The 21,986-nt window shown below is 39.7% G+C and overlaps 1 protein-coding gene across 1 annotated transcript; it reads left to right on the forward strand.

The window, feature by feature from the left end:
* The first annotated feature begins 2,448 nt into the window (after positions 1–2,448).
* Positions 2,449–19,951, forward strand: SAAL1 (serum amyloid A-like 1). Its single transcript, XM_006892074.1, has 11 exons — positions 2,449–2,583; positions 4,170–4,283; positions 7,220–7,303; positions 9,391–9,470; positions 11,078–11,137; positions 11,287–11,402; positions 11,960–12,140; positions 16,164–16,246; positions 16,338–16,526; positions 18,275–18,471; positions 19,814–19,951. Exons 1-11 carry the CDS (start codon positions 2,449–2,451, stop codon positions 19,949–19,951), a joined length of 1,377 nt encoding a protein of 458 aa, XP_006892136.1.
* The last annotated feature ends 2,035 nt before the right edge of the window (positions 19,952–21,986 follow it).

A 21,986-nucleotide genomic window follows, 5' to 3' on the forward strand; every position in this document is an offset into this window, starting at 1 on the left:
TGGGATAATTGTGATGGGAGTGTTAGAGACAGTGCGATTGGCACAGGACAGAGCGGAGTTTAGGGCTGTTGTACATAGGGTCGCTATGAGTCGCAGGCGACTTGACGGCACATAACAACAACAACAACTTTTTAAAATGTTTGTGTGATTATAGGAAATTTTTTTGTGTCTAGGAGTTCTGTGCTGAGCACAGTTGAATATGTGAAACATGCTTTCTGATTATGTTATGATACATCCTCATTCCCTCTTCTTCCATCAGTACCATCTTGGTTTCCTCTTGTACAATCTTGGGTTTCAGGTCTGACAGGTCGGGAATGAGGGCTATGCCCTATAGTGAGGCGACGTTTCCTAGGTTGATTCCTAGGTACTAATGAGAACAAATGGTAAGAAACAACCAGACTCTCTTTCAAATACAGATTCCAGAGTGGCATCTGTCAGTCTTGTCCTTGTCTCCTTGACCCTCTGACATAAAGTTTGCTGATTGAGGAAACCAGAGGTTTATTTGTGCTGCTGAACTGAATCTAGACTTTCATTTGTTGACTGAGAAGCTGTCTGAATTAACTTAGGAGTTATGTCTTGCTGTTAATCTGGCTTGGGACTGTGGGACTAAACTTAGACTGGTACTGGTGATATTCTTTGCCTCCCCCACTCCCCAAACTATATCTCTAATAAAGCCCTTAACTGTGAATAAAGTCTGTGAGTCAGTTTACAAGGTAAATGGATCCCAGTAATTGGTAGAAATAGGTGCAGGAGGTGTGGGGTGGTATGTTTGATCACGTAGCTCTTTGTATGATTAGAGCGCTCTGGTGCCCTAGTGGCAAGAAGCTGCACTGCAATCAGGAAGGCACGTGGTTCAGGGTTACCAGCTGCTCTGCAGGGGAAAGAAAAACCCACTGGAGGGTCACCTGTGGCTTGGTTCAGACTCTTTGGTACACAATAACAACACGGATCTTGTATGGCGACAATTCTCCTTTACAAAGTGGGTAGAATTCAGACTTGGCTCCCTCTACTTTCTACCAGTTTCCAAGACCACAAGTCTTTATGGGGGTAAACGGTCATATCTTTCTTCCACAGAGGGATTAGTGGATTTGAACTGTTGATTTTTTGGTTAGTAGCTCAATATTTTTTTAAATTTAATTTTATTTTATTATTTGTGTGTGTGTGTGTACCATCAAATCAGATCTGACTGGTACAGGAGGAGGAGATTGTTCCTCCTTCTCCAGCAGAGCATCTGGTGGATTTGAACCATGCACCTCTTGGATTGCAGTGCAGCTTCTTGCCACTAGGCCACCAGAGCTCGCCAGTAGCTCAATATTTAACTACTTTGCCACAATCCTTATATGATGATGACTGCATCCCCCAAATAAGCCTGCCATTTTGACCTCCAGTATCCACTGATCATTAGTCTGAAGAACTTCCTTTTCCAGTGCTGAACCCACTGCCATGCTGGTGCTGGAAGTTTTCCTTAATTGTCTACATATTTCTTTTATGATTTTGTCTCCCAGATCTCAGCTTAGTCCTGAGCTGTCTCCTTCATTGGACCTATTTACTCTGTATCCTCAAATTCTTTAGACAATCAGATACCTTTTCCTAATATTGATTACTCTCCATAGCAAATATTGTGTTGATGTTATTCGGTGCGGTAAGATTGACTGCACTCATAAATGACCCTTTTGTTATAGTTGTTAGGTTCTGTAAAGTACAACTCACAGCGATCCTATGAGCAATAGATCTGAACTCCATTCTGTCCTGTCCTGTCCTATCCTATCCTATCCTATCCTATCCTATCCTATCCTATCCTATCCTATCCTATCCTATCCCATCTTTATCATCTCTGACACACTTGAGTCCATTGCTGCAGTTACTTTGCCAATCCGTCCGGTTGAGGGTCTTCCTCTCCTTCATTGATTCTCCATCTTTTTGAGCATGATGTCCCTTTCCAGGGAACAGCCTCTCCAAGCAACCTGCCCAAACTATGTGAGACAAAGCTTTGCTACCTTTACCTCCAAGGAGCACTCTGGCTGCGATTTCTCCAAGAGGTAACTGCTCTTACCCGACCCATAGCTGCTGACCCGCTAGTGGGTTTTCCGAGGCAGTAAATTGCACAGGAGGAGACTGTCCAATAGTCTTCCACTGAGCAGCCAGTGGATTCGAACCGTCAACCTTTGAGTTGTCAGCGCAATTTCTTACCAGAGAGGATAACAAATAGCCACTATAATTAAGACTCATGGTAGCGTGAGGTTGAAGTGAGTAAATCCTGTGAAGGGAGTCTGGAAGCGGGCCCAGCGGGCTGGGCTGGGCCGGGCCTTCAGGTCCTCTTAGGATTTGTGCAGCAGGGGGCGCTGTGGCAGGAGCCGCGCCAGCGAGCCGGGCCCTCTGGGCGAGGCGGGCTCTTGCTTCTCCGGGTTACTTCCGGCGTGGGGCGCGCGAGTCGGTGACTGTGGAACCATGGATCGCAATCCGTCTCCTCCGCTGCGTACCCGGGAGGAGGAGGAGGATGAGAAGGTGGCCATTGGTGACTGCATAGGCGACACTGTCTACAGCAAGCACTGGCTCTTCGGGGTCCTCAGCGAACTCCTCCAGGTGCGTTAACTTGCGCCTCTCCCGTCCAAAATAGTTCCTTCCTGTCGCCGAAGTCGAGGTCCCCCAACGCTGAACCCCCTCCAGGCACTACCTCCGTTGGACCCCAAAACGGCCTGTGGCTACTCTGGTGCCTTTCTGCACCAAAGGGCGGCCCAGAGGCAGGGTTATTGGAAGACGTGCAGTTAAAAGCTTTAAATCCCCAGCACATTAAGCTTGTTGCTGTCGAATGCAGCCTGCCTGGCACCTTAGCGATCGTCCATCGAGTTTCCGAGGCTGTAGATCTATGGGAGGACAGTCCTCATCGCTTTCCTTTAGGGTCGCAGCTCGTGCATTCACACCGCTCACTTTTCAGTTAGCACCTCAACACGTTAGGGAGAACGCCGCTGGGGCTCCTTTTACAAAAGAAACGGAGTCGTGTAGACAAACACGTTTCCTGGCTTTTTGTCTGTCATCGTCGTCGGGGACCCCTAGGTCCTAACTATCATGGGTTTTTGTCATCGGATTTGTGTGGTTTTGATTTCCTGTAGCTTTGCGTTAAAGTCTTGACTTCACCTGAGCGGCGTCACCTGAGCAAGACTCTTAAGGTTCAGAGGTCCAGTTTTTCCCAGTTTATGTAAAATCACCGGATTATAGTGGCCATGGAGTGCTTAGTTTGTTTTTTCCTCCAGCAGATACTTGTATAGTAAAGGTGCTTTCACTTTTTCTTAATTTCCCCTAATTAATTTTCTTAATTTCAGTCTGCATAATACTAGATTATTGGATGCATAGTACTCCTTAGTACATAATTTCTATAGTTGCCAGAATAATCTTCCCTTTGTTAAAAAAAAAAAAAAAGTGTTCTGAAACTCCTTTTAGTTCTTTTACCTTCAGGAGAAAAATGCAGATTTTAGCTTTGCATTCCCAGCCTATTTCCCAACATTATTACCATTTCCTCTTATTTTAAATCTTGTTTTCCTGTTAGCTAAATGTTCTTCTCCCATTTCTCAGCTGGTAAATCAACTCCCGTTTGCTAGTTTGTTTAGAGGAAAAGTCCAAAGCTTAATTCAGAGATCAGGTAAGAGATACTTTCCTCAAACTTCTTCAGGCATAAGTTATTTTTCCTTCATTTTACTTCCACACCTCTGTTCACAGTTCAGTTGACAGACTCAATTCAATTGACTCTGTGTCCGTGAATACTTTAGACCCTTCTTTGATGATTATCAGTTTGTACACTTTTTCTTCTCTAGATCTAAGCTACTTAAAGGGAAGAGTTCATATCTTTGTGTCCTTATTCCATTGTCTAGAAAATAGTAGGTCCTTCATGAAAGTGAATGACAAGATTTTGCATTCTGGCAAGAGAGCTTTGATAGTATAGTCTGTAAGTAGTTGCACTGCTTACACAGAAAGTGTGTTGTGTGTCCACCAGCAGTCCCACGGGAAAGAGATGAGCAGTCCCCTCTTCCCATCGTGATTTACAGCCTCAGAAACCCACTGGGCAGTTACTGTGCATGGGCACCAACTCAGCAGCAGTAAACGAAAGTGTGAATCCATTTTGCGTTAATACCAATGGTTTTTATCATCCTTTTCTTTCCCTTTTTTTTTTAAAGATTAGTAATCCTGAAAACACCAAATCCAGCTCAGATGATGAACAGCAGCAGTTGGAGCTTGATGAAAAATTGGAGAATGAAATTTGCAGAGTGTGGGACATGTCAATGGATGAGGTTGGTATGGGGTTGTTGCAATTAAATTCTGAAAAGACTATTGGGTGATAGGGTGGTGAATGGATTTCCTTCAGTCTCTGGAGGAAAGTTCTACTTTTCAGTGTCTAATCATCTGGAATCAGTTCTCTGTGTGGGTGCAGTGAATGAGATTTCATAAGCTATGAATGTGTAAATTTTGTCTCTGAAAATAGAAACTCTCATTTGGTTCAGGTTAAAAGTACAGCTCTCATTAAATGCCCAGTTATTTTGATACTTACCCATTTTTAAAGAGTCAAGCAACAGATCTGAACCTTAGCCTGTCCTACACCATCTTTACCATCCATTATGTGTTTACCCTCGTTGTTTTGGTTATTTTGTCATTCTGTCTTGTTGAGGAGGATCTTCCTCTCTTTGACCCTCCACCTTTCCCAGCATGATGTCTTTTCTCAAGGACTTGTCCCTCCTGACAACATGCCCAAAGTGAGTGAGATGAAGTTTTACCATCCTTGCATCCTACATTTGCAGGAACACCCTGGCTGCAAATCCTACAGACACACTTGGTTTTCTTTTGGCAGTCCATAGAATTGTGACGATAAATGAGATAGTATGCAAAGCACTTAAGGTGTTTAGTAAGAAATAATCTTTAACTGCCATTATTCTAATTGGTGCTGCTAGCATCTTCAGAGGGAGCTCTGTTGGGCTATTGGTAAGATACTCTATAGCCTAACCAAATGCATGCAGTTCACAACCAGCAATTGCTCCACGGGAGAAAGGTGGGCAATCTCCTTCCATGATATTTACGTCTCAAAACCTGCTGGATAGTCAGCTATGATTTGCTTCTGACTCAGTGGCACATAACAACATTAATGTCATTAGGGAAGCTCTCGTGACGTAGTGGTGAGGAGTTGGACTCCCAAGCTAATGGCATATGATTCAAACCCACCAGCTGCTCTGTAGAAGAATGATGCACGTTCTCTTCCAGTGTGGTTTCCTGCCTCTGAAAACTCTCTGGAGGCTCAGACATCGGTCACTTTTGACTCTGGTACTGCTGTTCTGAAAACTCTCTGTGGAGTCAGTTTCAACTCAGGTTCAGAACAACAATCTCATTCGGTCATTTTTTTGTTTTGTTATATGGAATCATTAAATAATTAAATGTTCTCATAATACAAAGAGCTGCCCATAAAGAAACAGCTTAATCTCCAAAATAGAACATCTGTTGTGGGACTTTAAATTTATGACATGTCTTTGAAAGCATCTCTGATGTGAATGAAGGGACTTGATATGTCAAGTATGAAGTAAAGACTGAAGTGACTTGGTATGTAAGTATTGTCTGTTCCAATCAGCAGTCACACAGGTTACCTTGGTTTCAGCTGTTTGATGGAATGACTGCCCCTTTTCTGAGGTGTTCTCATTGTCCTCTGAAGTGAATTTTAACTTCAGCCTTGCAGCCTCTATTTTAAGTTAAGTTATCCCAAATGTACCCCAGACATTTATTTGGTAAAGATCAGTGGTGATACTTTATAGTATGTGTCTCCACAGTTTACTGACATTTTTGTATCCCAGATTTCGAGGTAAGATTTGGCCCAGTTTGGGTCATGTGTCTACTCCAGATTCAGTCATCTGGGTGATGTGGGAACTGGACATACTCTAGGAATGTGTAGGAAGGGGATATGAAGTGTCGTAAGTACATCGAGATCACAATTTCCTTTCTGTTGAGGATTTTGCAAACATTGTGAAAATTTAGTAGTAATTTTCCTTAATATGTTTTAAGTTCTTGGTGACTAGAAATTTGGAATTTTCTTTAATCTCCTTGACCTTTTGCAGCAAGTGCTTCAGGTCTTCTTCATTTTCTGCCAGCAAAGTTGTGTCATCTGCATATCATAGATGATTAATGAGTCTTCCTCCAATCTTGATGCCACACTCCTCCTCATAAAGCCCTGCGTCCCAAATGATCTGTTCTACAGACAGATTGAAAAGGTGTGGGGACAGGATGTATCCCTGACACACTCCTTTCCTGATTTTGAACCATGCGGTGTTTCCTTGCTCTCTTCTGAGGACTGCTTCTTGGTCCAAGTATAGGGTTCGTATAAGCACAATCAAATGTTCTGAGATTCCCGTTTTTCTCAAGGTTAGCCACAATTTACTCACTTTCGGTGGATGGCCAGCAAAGATTGGTCCTTAGAGAAGGACATCATGCTTGGAAGGGTGGATGGACAGCGCAGGAGAGGTACACCCTTAATGAGATGGATTGATACAGTGACTCAGGTAATGGGGCTTGGTGTGTCAGAATTAGTGAGACTGGCTCAGGTCAGGGAAGGGTTTTGATCTGCTGTACATAGGGTCTCTGTACATTGCAGGTTACTCAATGCCACATTAACAACAATAACATTCTATGACAGGTTTGGAAGTAGGAGTGACAACTACTTCGTAAACAACTTGCCTCCAGAAACTCTATGAACTTTGATAAATGTCGCTAGTTGTAGAGGGGCTTCAGGCCTTTTGTTCATGGTGTCGTTGTGAGCTGTGCTTGACTCGAAGGCAGTCAACAACAACAACTTTTTTCTCCAGGTTTTTTCATGAACTCTGACAATTAGCAAATGTTTTGAATGAGTTAATAGGAATTTTTGGTGGATAGAAAAATCATCAGGTAAATGAAATAACCTTTATGGTGGAAAAAGAACAATTCTCTGGAATATCAAAATTAGCTTAAATGTCTTTTTTTTTTTTTAAGCTTAACTTTCTTTATAGGATAATTCCATGCTTTGGAAACAGAGACCTTTAACTTTATTTTTTTGTGTATTGATACAGTTCCTGACCGTGTGTGTGTGTGTGTGTGTGTGTGTGTGTTTAACATTGAAAGGAGGTATATAGAGTATAAGAATTTGTCATTGTTGACTAAGTTATGGGGTTTTAAGAAGAATGTTTAGCATCTAAGTCAATACGAATTTTATTTGCAGGATGTGGCTTTATTTCTCCAAGAATTTAATGCTCCTGATATATTTATGGGAGTTTTGGCAAAATCCAAATGTCCTCGATTAAGAGTAAGTATGTACTTTTCTAGAGCCTTTCAGACAGTATTGGGTAGTCCATCATTTTTCCTCACTTTAATTTATTTTCTTTTTCTTGCTATAAATTGGTACATCCTCCTGTAAATGTTTATTGAAATCTACCAGACAAGACACTGTGTTATTTAAAATAGTGCCATCATAGAATTTTAGATTTTACTGTGACCGGGGAGACCAAGACTATGGAAATCTGATAGGTTGAATAACTTAGCCAAGTTAAGATGCTGGTGTCTTTCAGGGAAGAGAATAGTCCCTAAATCTCCTATTTCTCAGTTCATTGTTCTTTAAAACCGTCTCTTAAAGTTTATGCTAAATTCAGGCTCTTGCTTAAGACTTGCCATAATTTGAGTCTAACTGATTGGGCCAGACCTGCCTGCTCTTTGTCTCACGTGTAATGCTGTGCTCATCGCCCATCCTTGCACCTGCCTTTGTGAGCCTTCTGCTTTTTATTGTTACTCACATCTTCTGTCCCAAATAGTTCTTTTCTTCTAAGCCTTTCCTAAAAATATAAAATCTCAGTTGTGATTGTTGATTTTGTTGTTACTAGGTGCCATCAAGTTCAGTACAACCCATAGTGACTCTATGAACAGATCTGAGCTGATCTATGAACGCTGTCCCGTCCTCTGCCATCCTCACACTTCTGACACAGTAGAGCCCATTGCAGCAGTCTCTGTGTCAGTCAGCATGGTTGAAGGTCTTCCTCTCTTTCACTGACCTTCCACCTTTCCAAGCATGATGTCCTTCTCCAAGGAGTAGCCCCTCCTAGCAATATACCTGAAGTATGTGAGATGAAGCTTCAACATCTCTGTCTCCAAGGAGCACTGGCTGCACTTTCTGCAAGATGTATTTGTTTGTTCTTTTAGCAGTCCATGAGATATTCAGTATTCTTTTCCTATACTACAGCTCAAAGGCATTAATTCTTCTGTCATCCTTATTCATTGTCCAGCTCTCAGATGCATAGCAAGTTATTGGAAAGACCATTTGGTGATTACTGATTGTTAACTCTTAGGAATAATCATCTGTGGTTCTTATTTAGTCTTTGTGTACTGTGCCCTACCCTGTGCTTTATTGCCATCTAGTTGCCATGTGCTTTGCATGTGATAGGTGAGATCCCATCTCAACTTAAGAAATTTGTCCAGTTATATAGTTACCAAAGAGTGGCACTTGGATTTGCACCTGCGCCTGCAAGACTGTAACTATCAAACCGTATTGCTTACTTTTGTTTGCTTTAGTTTATAATATACATACACTTGTAGTATATTGGAAAATGTTGTTATGTGCCATAAAGTTGCCCACAACCCATAATGACCCTATGCCCAGCAGCTCTGAAGCCTGTCCTGTCCTGAGCCAGTCTCACTAATTCTGACACATCACCCTTCACTGCCCTAGTTACTGTATCAATCCATCTCATCCAGGGTCTTTCTCTCCTGTACTGTCCACCCTTCCGAGCATGATGTCATTTTCCAAGGACAGTTCTTTCCTGGCCAGATGTCCAAAATATTTGAGATGGAGCTTCAGAATAATAAATCTGTAGTTTATTAATAAGGAGCCTGGTGCCTGTGAGCCAAACGATCAGTGGTTGAACTTAACAGCAGCTCCAAGGGAGATGGCCCTTCCCATGAATATTTACAGTCACAGAAACCTGATGTAGGGTCGCCAGGAGTTAGAAGTAACCTGACAACTGTGGATTATACTGATAAATGGTAATGTGTTTTTACCAATTAAATGTTGGATTAAAATGTTTACTTCATAGGCTACTTCTCTTGAATTAAGACTGATGAATTACTTTTGACTTGGTCCACCACATTAATATAAAGATTGGATAACCAGTTGCTGTTGCGTGAATTCTAACTCCTGGGGACTTGTGGGTACTATACTATAGTAGTACTATACTCCATGGAGTTTTCAATGACTCATTTTTAAAAGTTGATTGTCAGGCCTTTCTTCAGAAGCACCTCTCCTTTCTGTTCCCTGCTACTCTTGACGCAAGGAAAGTTTTTGTTCAAGTTGTTATGTGTGTTTTACCTTTGAGCTGTTGTGACCAGTAAATATTGATTTTGCAGGAAATCTGTGTGGGGATTTTAGGCAACATGGCTTGTTTCCAGGAGATATGTGTATCTATTAGCAATGACAGAAATCTTGGGTAAGTCTTAAACTACAGAAAATACTTTTTTTTTTTAATTTTATTATTGTGTGTGTGTGTACCGTCAAATCAGATCTGATTGGTACAGGAGGAGACTGCCCCTCCTTCTCCAGCTGAGCATCTGGTGGATTCAAACCGTGTACCTCTGAGATTGCAGTGTAGCTTCTTGCCACTAGGCTATCAGAGCTCCCTCAGAATAACTTTTTAAAACAGGTTCATATTGCATGTCCCCATGGACAATCTAATCCATAGAAAAGATGGGAGAATATTGTGAGCTGTTCTTGCCTTTGAATACTTTCTTGAAACTTTACTTTGTATTGATGGCGCTTTGGGCTTCTTTACTCTTTATAGGCATGAACTGTATTTTCTTTTTCCTTAGAAATAGGACCTAAATTATCAGCAGGTGGTAAGTCATATGTAGGATAAAAAGTTGAAGGGTAAAATTTGGAGTTGAGAGACAGTTGACCAGAGTCCAAAACAATTTATTGACAAAATGATTACCTCTTTAGATGTGAAAGGACTTTATATTCTTTGTTCAAGGTATTTATTCCTCAATAATTTACAGTCTTCATGGAGTAAATGACTCTTTTTTTTTCTTTTTTCTATAATTATATTTTATTAATTTTCATAAACATTTACAGAGATTTTGGGCTTCCACTCATTCATTGTTGTACTATTCTCTCTACCCTCCTCCCAGTTTGTTCTTGTCCAAATGCCACAGTGCTTGTCAAAGCCAGTTCTGATTAATCTTCTTTGTCAGTGTATCCTTTGCCATTCCCTATCACTCCTCCCTGAGAGAGACTTCACCCTGAGTCATAAGGAAAAGGGGACGGCGTATTCTCTTAGCTACTTCCTGCTGAAAAGGGACGCTGTGGGTTTCAGGGTGAAGATCTTCTCTCACTGGAGTAAATGACTCTTGATTATGTTTAGTTTCTTTTGTTCCATATAGAAAAATGTAATTATGAGATTTATTAGCAAGTATAAATTGGAAGGTCAGACTCAGATTTATTTAATGAAATGCTTATCTTTACCTGAATTATTATAGCAATTTTCTGTATTATGATAGTATTTCTTGAAATAGCTCAAAATTGGAATGAACCCAAATGTGTACCAATAGTAGACTGGAAAAAAAAAATCATATTATTATGTTAAAATCATTCAGTGGAATGCCCTGCAGCAGTGAATCAAAGAATAACAGCTGCAGTACCATGGATGATTCTTAAAATCAATGTTAAGCAAGAGAACTAAGTGAATAATAACACTCAATGTAATTTCTTTCATATAAAAAGTAAACAGAAGCAAAATATGTAAGATAATAACACTAGAGCCAAGCAAAGAAATGATTATTGAAAAAGCCAGGATAGTTGTAATTTCTAGGTAGGAAAGAGGAAGTTGTAAGGGACACACAGACTCTGCAGATGTAGCACTGTTCTCTTGGAAATAAGAGTATTTGCTATATTATTATGCATTAACTGTAGATTTGTATCTTGTAGGCTGTTTGTGGTGTATATCTCAAAATGAAAATGTTTGAAAATGAAATTAAAATTCTTGTTATTTGTAGAGACAGAAGTGAGACACATTAGGGTGACTTGTTTATGTTTTTTTAGACAGATATTATTGCACTGTTTGTATGATTCAGACCCTCCTACTCTGCTGGAAATAAACAGGTGTGCTTTTCTCTTTCTGAGTTGATGAATTCATGCATAAAGTAATCTAGAAAAATATGTTTTAATTGTTCATGTGAATGATTTTCACTTGCTTGAATTTCTCTCATTGTTTTTGAAAGAGAGATACTAAGATCTCATTTATCATGTAGGTTGTTGTTTACTTGCCTTTCCCAGACAGAAGTGGCCAATGTCTGGGTTGAAAGAATACGAGAATATCCAGCTATTTATGATAGCATTTGCTTCATCATGTCAAGTTCAACAAATGGTAAGTTACCACATCATTGAGAAAAAATGCTTTAGATTATATTTAATTGGTGAGAAATGATAAAATTTTCTGACAGTCACTTTAATTTAGAGGGGATAAAAGCAAAATGCAAGATGAAACAGTATTTCTATTGAAGATAGCTTCTTTTAAACCCTTAGGATTCCATTTAAAAATGAAGGAAAACAGCCAGTTTTAATTTAGGAAGTCCAACAAATGATTGGAAATAAGTAATGCTTTGGTGTCAGGGGGCTCTGGTAGGGTAGTAGTTCATAGGGTGCTGCCTTGTTAAGCAAAATCAGAGCTGCTCTGAATGTTCGCATCCAGTAGTTTCAAGGGAGAAGGATAGGCAATCTCTACCTGAGCAATTTACAGCACCAGCATCCCACTTGAGAGTCAGCTGTGAGTCGTTCTGACTTGACAGCAAGGATTGAGTTTATTTGGTCTGGTTTTCCAAATCAAGATAGGACTTTGTTAGAAAGCCTTAGGAATTTAGATTAACCACATTAGACTTTTAAACATTTTGCCATTCATTTCAAAATCTGTTTTATCCTCTGCAGTTGACTTGCTGGTTAAGGTGGGGGAGGTTGTAGATAAACTCTTTGATTTGGATGAGAAACTAATGTTGGAATGGATTAAAAATGGGACAGCCCCGGCTGTGGATCAACCTAAGCAAGATTCTGAAGAGGAGTCAACGTTTAGGATTGTGCCGTCTGTGCTCGAAGCTGCCAAACAAGTACGGTAGGTGAGCTCTTCTATGTAGAATATTAAGTACAGGTCAAGTCCACTGCCATCAAGTTGGTTCCAACTCATAGTCACTGTATAAGACAAGAGTAGAGGAGCCTCTGCTTTCTCTCCCAGAACAATTGGTGGGTTTGGACTGCCGTGTTTTCTGTTAGCAGCCCAATGCTTAATCCATTTTGTGCAGAATGTTTGGGGGAAATCCAGTTACTGGAAATATCCTTAAGTATTAGTTTCTTATAGACAGGATAGACTGTACACACTCATCTTTGTTAGGTTTACTCTATTTGTAATGCACTGACTCTTTGCAAGAATCATAATAGTCACAAAATACACTTACGTAATTTAGCTATAGACATACTGTTCATTATTGTAGATTATGAAGTGATCTACAATTTTTTGTAATTTAACAAAGAAAAGTTATTTCTTATAATGTATATTAAAAAGTTATTTTGTCTGGAAAAAACCCCCCGTATTAATGACTTCAGGGATGTAGTTTCTCTCCATACCTGTTCAGTCTATTATACTGAGCAAATTATCTGAGAAGCTGGACTCTATGAAGAGGAATGTGGCATCTGGATTGGAGAGAGACTCCTTAATAAGTTGCGTTATGCAGAGGACACATCCTTACTTGCTGAAAGTGAGGAAAACTTGAAGCACTTGTTGCAGAAGATCAAGGAATGCAGCTTTAGTATAGATTACGTCTAACTACCAAGAAAAGATAGATTCTTAATCATGGACCAATAGGCAGTGTCATTATAGATGGAGAGGAGATTGAAACTGTCAACAGCTTCATCTTGCTTGGATCCACAGTTAACACCCTTGGTACGAGCAGGAAATAAGGAGACACATTGTACTGGGAAAATCTGCAGTTAGAGACCGTTCCAAATTATTGAGGAGTAGCAATGTCAGTTTGAGGACTAAGGTGCATCTGAATGAGGCCATAGCCTTACTAGCTGTGTATCCAAGACCTGGACAATGAATAAGGATGACAGAAAAAGAATTTATGCCTTTGAGCTCTGGTGTTGGTGAACAGCACTGAACATCCCAGGATGGCCAAGAAAATGAATAGATATGCCTTGGAGAGGGTGCAGCTGGAGTGCTCTTTGGAGACAAGAATGATGGAGCTTCACCTCACATACTTTGGACATATTGCTAGGAGGTGCTGTTCCTTGGAGAAGAACTTGATGTTGGGAAGGGTGGAGGGTTGGCCGAAGAAGAGGAAGACCTTTAACCAGGTGGATTGACACATTGACTGCTACAATGGGCTCTTGTGTGTCAGGAAGTGTGAGGATGGTGCAGGACAGGACCAGGTTCAGATCTTTTATTCATAGGGTCACATGAGGCACCTAACAATAATGATTTCTTAAGTAGTATCAGGCATAGTTTGGTTTTTGTTTGTATCTCCATCTTAGGGAAATGACTGATTTTTGACCTCTTGATACCGTGGAGAGAATGACTGTTTAGTTCTTACAGGTCATGAAACTATTCATTACTACCTACTTGGACAATTATGAACTCTAGGGGCCTAGTGGATAAAGAATTGCACTGCTAACCCAAAAGCAGGTGGTTCAAATTTACCAGTGACTCCATGGGAGAAGATGGCTGTCTCCTCCTATGTGGTTTGAAAACCCACTGGAGGGTCTGCGGTAATTTGATTGACTTGGCGGTAGTGAATTGGGTTGACCTAGAAAATGAATTTATGCATTGATTTGTTTGATGATAATTAGTGTCTTTTAAAGCTTAATAAGTTACAGTAAACTCTTACTAATATTCTGTTCTTAATCCAAGTGAAGATTAAATTCACTCTTTCCCTATTAATCTGATTGTTCAATTTTTGGCATCTGAGTAAATGATGTTTTCGTTACCCATTTGTGTAATGTGAATGAAACAGGAAAGTCATTATTTTTCTGTCTCACTCTTTTGCCACAGTCAATCAACCTCCAACTCTTGATTTTTTTCTGGAATGCCATCTACACTGGCTACTCTTGTCTTGCACCTGAATTAACTATAACATTGTTTTATCTGAACTCCCTGCCTTTACGTATGGCCCTTCCAAGACTACCCTGCTAGAACAGTCTTTCCAAAACATAAATTCTTTTTTTCACATGTAAAATGAACAGTGAAATCTGGTGAAAGAACAAGCTCAACAAGACTCTATTTTGGGGGGGTTTGCAATTGTTTTGCCTTTGTCAGAATAAAGGCTTAGCACTTTTCTGTGGAAAATAAGTTTTTCTTCTTTGAGAGGTTTCTGCCTTACATTGATTCTGGCTTGCATTGGTTTTACTGTACTTCTTTGATTTTATTGTTCTTGGCAAGGAAACTAGAATTATGTTCTGAAGTTTCTAGAGCATCTTTTTATTTATTTATTTTTTTTAATTATTTTTGTGTGCGTGTACCATCAAATCAGATCTGACTGGTACAGGAGGAGATTGCCCCTCCTTCCCCGGCAGAGCATCTGGTGGATTCGAACCCTGCACCTCTGGGATTGTAGTTGCAGCTTCTTGCCACTAGGCCACCAGAGCTCCCCTAGAGCATCTTTACATTTACTCCTAACTTATCAACGTAGTTTAAGTTTCAAAGATTATGTTGCTTGTGATAGTTAGGGGAGTACCCCATGCTTGGGATTGAGGCACACCACACACTGGGTGCCTCGATGTATTTCAGGATGCATATAGCACAGTGGCATGTCCTTCCCTGCTACTCCTTTCCCATTTCTGTGGAGGCCACAGGAGTTGGGGTGCTGTGGTGGTGGTGAGGTGGTTGGTTTTTGTGTGCTACCTGCCACCACACACTCTGAGTAGGGACCACGTTCTTGCTCCTTCTGTCACAGCCCCATGTGGCCACCTTCCTTCTCTTCACCTTCCTGTCTCCCTCCACCAGCCACCTCTGTACGTTTGGACTTCTCTCTGTCACCTTGCATTGTCCTGGTGTTGCCCTGTGCCTTCTGTGGCTGTACCAGGAAATCACAAACTGTAGAAGTTATCCCATAGCCAGTTGGCCTTTGTCCCTTGTATGGCTGAGTTGTTGCTGGGGTTTCTGGTACATCATTCAGGGTGGCCTTTGTGGGGTAGTTCAGATTCAGCTGCAGTTCTGCATGAGGGTTGGACTGTTAGAGGTCCCGCTTAAGAATTTTGTTTTTAAATAATACCATCATTTATTTATATAAATTTTATTCATATATATTGTTCCAGTCATGAACATTTTGTTTTATATAGCCATCTCTGTACATTGTGTTTTATGTAGTTAATTACTGTTGCTCTGTTACTTTTATCTCCCTCTCTCTTCAAGTTCCCATCCCCCCACTAGTCTGTGCTGTCTTAGTGATTTCCTCTTCCTTTTTCCACTCCCCTTTCCCCTTTTAAACAATATATATGTGTATCGCTTTTCCCAGTTTATTGCAATAGCCATATTGTCTTTACCTTGATTCCCAAGTTGATCCTCCCTTGTCTTGGTCCTTGTAGTGTTCTTTGTCTACCCATTACATTTCTGTTCTTCCCTACCCCCCACCCCTCAGCTACCCTTCTGTTGTCACAGTAGTGGTTTTATATAGTATTTGTCCTTCTGTAACTGAGTTATTTCCCTCAACATAATGCTCCATTTGAGAATTTTTAAGAAGTCATGAATTTGAAATGCCAGATAATGAGCTAGTGAATGAGGAGAGAGCACATTATGCATTATTCATGCTTGGCGCAGTGGCTCATACATTCACTGGATAAAAGTCTCAGTCATCTTCTTGTTCGATTATTCAAGTAAGCCAGAATGATGTTAGTGGGTGTCTGTGGAGCAGGACCAGTGGGGCTTTTTACTTCTTGTTTTATGGATAATTGATTATATGATATACTATTGTTTGAGTTTTAACTGTCCATTATAATGTAAGCTTTAATGTGCTTAGCAGTTTTTTTATCCTCACCATCCAATGTAGTTGGTGGCACAGGTTAGTTGATTGAATTATTGTTTGCGTGAGTACAATCCCTTCAACAGAAAAGATGTTTATGAAGTGCTTTTGCTTTTTGTGTTTAGTTCTGAAAATCTAGACGGGCTGGATGTCTACATGCATATCTTACAACTACTTACCACAGTGGATGATGGAATCCAAGCAATTAGTAAGATGGTTTTGGTGGCGGGGGGATATATTTTATTTAATCATTTAATAATTTTCTGCTTTTAAATTATTCTTTTATCATCTTTATCAAGTACAGTGCCCTGACGCTGGAAAAGACACTTGGAATTTACTTTTTGACCTAGTATGCCATGAATTTTGCCAGTCTGATGATCCACCCATCATTCTTCAAGAACAGAAGACTGTGCTAGCCTCTGTTTTTTCAGTAATGTCTACCATCTATGCTTCCCAGAGTGAACAGGAGTATCTAAAGACAGAAAACGGTGAAGTATAATTTGATATCACTAAATGAAGTTCTATTTTATCAGATTTTAAAGTCTAGACTTGTGATTTTTGTTCAGTAGTTACTCTTAATTTTTTCTCGTTATAAAAATAGTGCACAATGAAAAATTTTACAATTTATGAAAAGCAAGAAAATATACTGCTTCTGATCCATCATACAGAGATGTTATCATACACATGCATGTATATGTTTTTCAATCCTGCTCTTAGCAGCTTTTTTGTTGTTGTTGTTCAGCAGTATAAAATGAATATTCCTCTATGTATACAAGTGTTTTACAAAATGATTTATTTTGTGTGTGTATGTTTTTCTTGCTGTGTACTGTTGAATCGGATCTGACTGACACAGGAGGAGATTACCCCTCCTTCTCCAGAGTGGAGCATCTAGTGGATTTGAATCATGCACCTTTAGGATTGCAGCTGCAAAATGATTTTTATGACTAATTAAGTTATGATCCTTCTAGAATTTATTCTTGTGTCACATGTGAAGTATAGTTTTACCTTTATCTTAAAGGCTACCAGATTTCTCAGCATTCCTTAGTGAATAACTCAGCTATAGTGATTTGAAATGCCATGTCATATACTCTAAATTTCCCAATAGGTTTTATTCATCTTTGTTGTCTATTCATGCATCACTCCTCATTGACATGATAAAAATATAAACATTTGGAGGCTGATGTTTACTACTAGGTCTTTGTTGTTAGATGTCATTTAGTTGAGTGACTCATAGCAATCCTGTAGACAACAGGTTGGAAACTTGCCTGATCTTGCACTGTCCTAACAGCCTCTGATATGCTTTAAGCCCATTGTTGCAGGCATATCATCCTGCTGAGACTTTCTCTTTTACTGACTCTTTACTTTCCCAAGCAGCAGCCCCTTCTAACTTGACCTCGAGTATGTGAGACAAAATTTCACATCTTTTGCTTTTAAGTAACACTGTGACTGTGACTGTCTGAGAAGACAAAATTTTGTTTTTTTGACAGTGTGTTTAATAGTCTTTGCCAATACCACAATTTAAACACATCAGTTCTTTGGTTGTCTTTATTGTTCAACTTTTATAGGTATATGGAGCAATTGAATTACCATGGCTTGTGTCAGATGCATCTTAGTCTCTAAAGTGGCATCCTGGCTCTCTAATGCTTTAATGTGATTTTTTTTTTTAAGTTAAAGAAAAAGTCAAGTTTATTGAGTAAGAAAGCAACACCCTCAGAGGATGAGAGTGGGTTTACTTTATGAGAGAATAGACTTAAAGTGATTCTTGATAGCACATTTGCCCATTGCAGTACTTGTTTTGATTTCTTGACTGTTGCGTCCATGAGGATTGATTGTGGATCTAAATAAAATTAAATCCTTTATCGATTCAATCTTTTTTTCATTTCCCATGACATTGCCATTTGTTGGTAAGACTTACAAAGGTTGTAAAGACTTATTTTCTCCATATTGACTGTTTTGATTTATCCATTAAATGCTTTCAGTCCTCTTCACTTTCTGTAAGTGAGGTTTTCTCATCTGCATGTTCTTTTCTTCCAATCATGATGATACAGTCTTCTTTTAGTTCAGTTTCTCGAATTATGACTCAAAATACATAATAGAGTATCTTTAATGCCTAAGGCAATGCCCAGTACTATTAGATGCCCCTATATGTTTAGTCCTATTTGTTGAATAAATACATGTATAAATGAAAGGGCAAATCTAACTGATTAACTTTGTGCTTCTGAATTTCTTCATACAGTAGATCATCTTCTAATTGACAGCCTGACTCGGGTCTTAAAAAATATAGAACATTGTCAGAAGAAATCACAGAACTTGGCAATTTCTAGCACAGATGAGACTAAGAAGTCTGACTCAGTGGGAGATGACTTGCATTTGAAAATATTGAAAGATATTTCTTGTGAATTCCTTTCTAATATTTTCCAGGCATTAACAAAGGTATGGAAGAACTATTGATAATTACTTTAGCAGAAGAAAATATACATTGTTTAATGTCCCAAGCTTTATTAGTATTGTTTAATTTTTTTTAGTATAGAAAAATCGTGGTGTAGTCTGTAGGCAGTTGCACAGTTAATCCAAAGGTGATGCCTCTCTGTTGGCTTGAATCATCCAGTGGTTATGCGGGAGAGAGACAAGCAATATCTTCTTGTGCGGTTTAAAGGCTTGGAAAACCTGCTGGAGAATCAGCTCTGAGTTAATTTCCACTCAGTGGAAAAGAGTCTGAGTTACAGTACAAAAGAGAATTTATGGCACAGTCAATTTGGGTAGTTGAGCTGCTAACTCAAAAGGCGAGCCTCTTTGACAATTTGAATCCATCAGCAGCTCTTAGAAAGTTGAGCAAGTTTCTCCCTTTCTTTTAGACTTATTTATTTATTTAACTTCATAATACAAGTGCTTTTCCTGACTAAAAAAAAAAAAAAACCAAACAAAAAAACATTTCTTTAAGAGTAAGTTTTAAAATGTTTGTTTTGCCAAATAATTGATTTTTAATATCTATCTTAAACTTGTTTTAGTGTAGCTGTGTATTAAGTATTAAGCTGCTAACCCAGGGTCAGTGGTTTGCACTCACCAGCTGCTTACTAACGGGAGAAAGATAAGGCTATCTGCTTCCATAAGTATTTACAGCTTTGGAAACCCTGTAGAGCAGTTCTACTTTGTCCTTTAGGGTCATTACCAGTCAGAACCACCTCAGTGACAGTAGGTTTGAGATTTGGGCTCCAGCAAAGTGGCCTAGTGGTTAGACAGTTGCACTGCCATTCCAACGATTTAACATTTCCTATCCTCCAGCTGCTCCATGAGAGAAAGGTGGGCAGTCTCCCTTGTGAGTTACAGCCTCTGAATACTTACTGGAAGGTCAGCTTTAAGTTGGCTGTGACTTGATAGCACATAAACTACAAGAAAAAGGGAGAAGTTGTGGTGGGTTTAATTTGAGATATTTGAAATGCCCATAGGGTCACGAGGGAAGTTCTATACATACTGATTTGTCTTTTGTTCATCTGATGAATCTATTTTTTTTTTTAATTTTTATTGTATTATTTTTACGTGTACCGTCAAATCGCAGACGACTCGACGGCACATAACAACAACAACAACAACCGTCAAATCAGATCTGACTGGTACAGGAGGAGATTGTCCCCTCCTTCTCCAGCAAAGCATCTGGTGGATTTGAACCACGTACCTCTGGGATTGCAGTGCAGCGTCTTGCCACTAGGCTACTATTCATCTGATAAATCTTTAGAAGTTTCCTCTGCTGACATTAAATTATTTTTTATTGTTATAGGAGACTGTAGCTCAGGCATTAAAGGACGGCCATTTAAGTAAACAGAAGTGTTTCTGTGTGTTTCAGAACCTTCTTCCTTTGTACAGCCCTGTGGTGAGTATGGCTAAATGTATTGATGGCTCAGTAAAGGATTACTAAGTAAAATATTTTAAGTAAGTGCTTGGTCATTGGGGCCATTGAGAAAGAAGATAGTACATGCCATTCATGTGACTTACCACTTTTGTTAGATAACTTAATGATTAATTCTTAGGATTGGCGTGATTCTCAATTCTTAACTTTAAAGGGAAGGAGTCAACACTGAATATATATACTTTTTTCTGTTGTTGAGAGAACTGTGGTGGCCAGGTAGGCAGAGTTTGACTGCCAGCCTAAATGCAAGAATTTTTAATCTACCAGCTGCTCCAAGGGAAAAAGATGAGCTGTCTCCTCTGACGTGATTTATATAGCCTCTGAAAATCCTTTGGAGGGCCAACTATGAATTAGTCCCAGCTTGATGTCAATGAAGTGAGATGAGTTCTGTTAAGTAGGAAAAATAAAGTAAGCAAAAGTAAGATTCTTAGACATGATTAGTTGGTAAGTTTTTATGATTTGTCAGATGACATTCTATTTGTGGCCATTAAACCAGTTGCTGTTGAGTTAATCCTAACAAATGTCAGACAATTCATGAATATAAACGTGTTTAGAAAAATTAAATACAGAACATGAAAGCAAGGCAACAAGCAAGCAAGGATGATAATAAAACTCCAGTGATGCATATTGCTTTATTGAGCTTCAGGGAGATCTGGTGGCATAATGTGTAGCATGTGATGTTTCTCATCAAAAGGCAGTGCATTTCCTTCAGTTTGAATCCACCAGCAACTTCCAGGGAGAAAGATGACAGCTTCATAAAACCATCGGAAGGTTGTTAAGAATGAAAATTGATTCAAGTTTGGTTGAGTGAATTTTTATTTATTTTTTTTCTGAAAACAAGTTTTATTTAAATAAGTTTAAATACATTACATAACATTAAAACTGAAAAGTGTGGTGGTGGGAGAACCAGTTGTTCCTTCACAGGGTATTGGGCCGCTGTTGCTATGAAGCTGCAAACTCTACAGCTAGCTAGGACTGATCCCTTGACTGTTCCCTTGTCAAAAGTTTAATTCTGAAGTTTGCCTCACATCCTGGTGTTTTCTGGGACAGACAAGGCTTCAGGATTATGTCTGGTCAGAAAGAACTAAGACCTTGGTGGCAGATAGATGTCCCATCTCACTCCTAAGCTCTGCCTGCTTTGCTGGGCTGAAGACACCAATGATCTTTCTTTTGTTACCACAGCTCCTTCTAGTGGTACAGCAGCCTCACCCCATCCTCTCAGCTCCATCTAGGGGTGTTCAGGTGCTGGGTTGGCCTTTTGGAGTAGGGGCATTTTGGGCTAGACACAGCCAGCCATCTACGATCTTGGGGATCTGAGTTTGGCTGAAACATCATGTTATTGCTTTGTTTCAGGCGGGGCACTGTCAGGTGCCTACTGCTTTACCTCCGTTTAAATGAGGGACTTCCAGACTAGACAGCATGGCTCGTTTCGGTTTATTGCATGAAAGTGTTACACTAGTCCAAGTTAAAAGTGGACCCCAGATGGTTACATTATACAAGCTGTGAAGTTTTAAACTTGTGACAAGGGACAGGAGGGAAATTTTCTACTCATTGCAAGGAAATCCTCAAGTTTCAGTGAGCCACAAGCACTTAAGACCCATGAACCTTCAGCTGGTCATCCTTAGCCAGTCCAGTCTCTACAAGGAACTGTCATATGTTCTTGCGTTGGTCACCCTGTAGCTGAATTACTTCTCCATATTCTGGATGCTCAATTACAGTACCATTGCAGGCAAACTACTTCTTAAACGCCTTCACTAGTTTCTTTTTATCGTAATCATCAGCGATCCCTTGGACAGTTGTAAGGGTCTTCCTGCTGTTTCTCTGTTGAATTCTTATATGGATATAATCCTCAGTCCTAGAAGGAAGCAGGTCATCACCCTTACTTGGATCAGCAAAGGGGTCTGGGAAGAGAAGAAAGGAGCTTGTTTAAGAAGCTGTCGTGTCTCAGATGCGGGCCACCCTTCCTGGTTGAGTGAATTTTGTTTTTTGAGTTAATGGTGTTTCACAGTTGCCATAGGGTTTTTGTTTTTCAAATAGAGGTTTC

Source organism: Elephantulus edwardii, unplaced genomic scaffold (assembly GCF_000299155.1).
Source record: "Elephantulus edwardii isolate Elephantulus edwardi_28Jun2011 unplaced genomic scaffold, EleEdw1.0 scaffold00109, whole genome shotgun sequence".
NCBI lineage: Eukaryota > Metazoa > Chordata > Mammalia > Macroscelidea > Macroscelididae > Elephantulus > Elephantulus edwardii.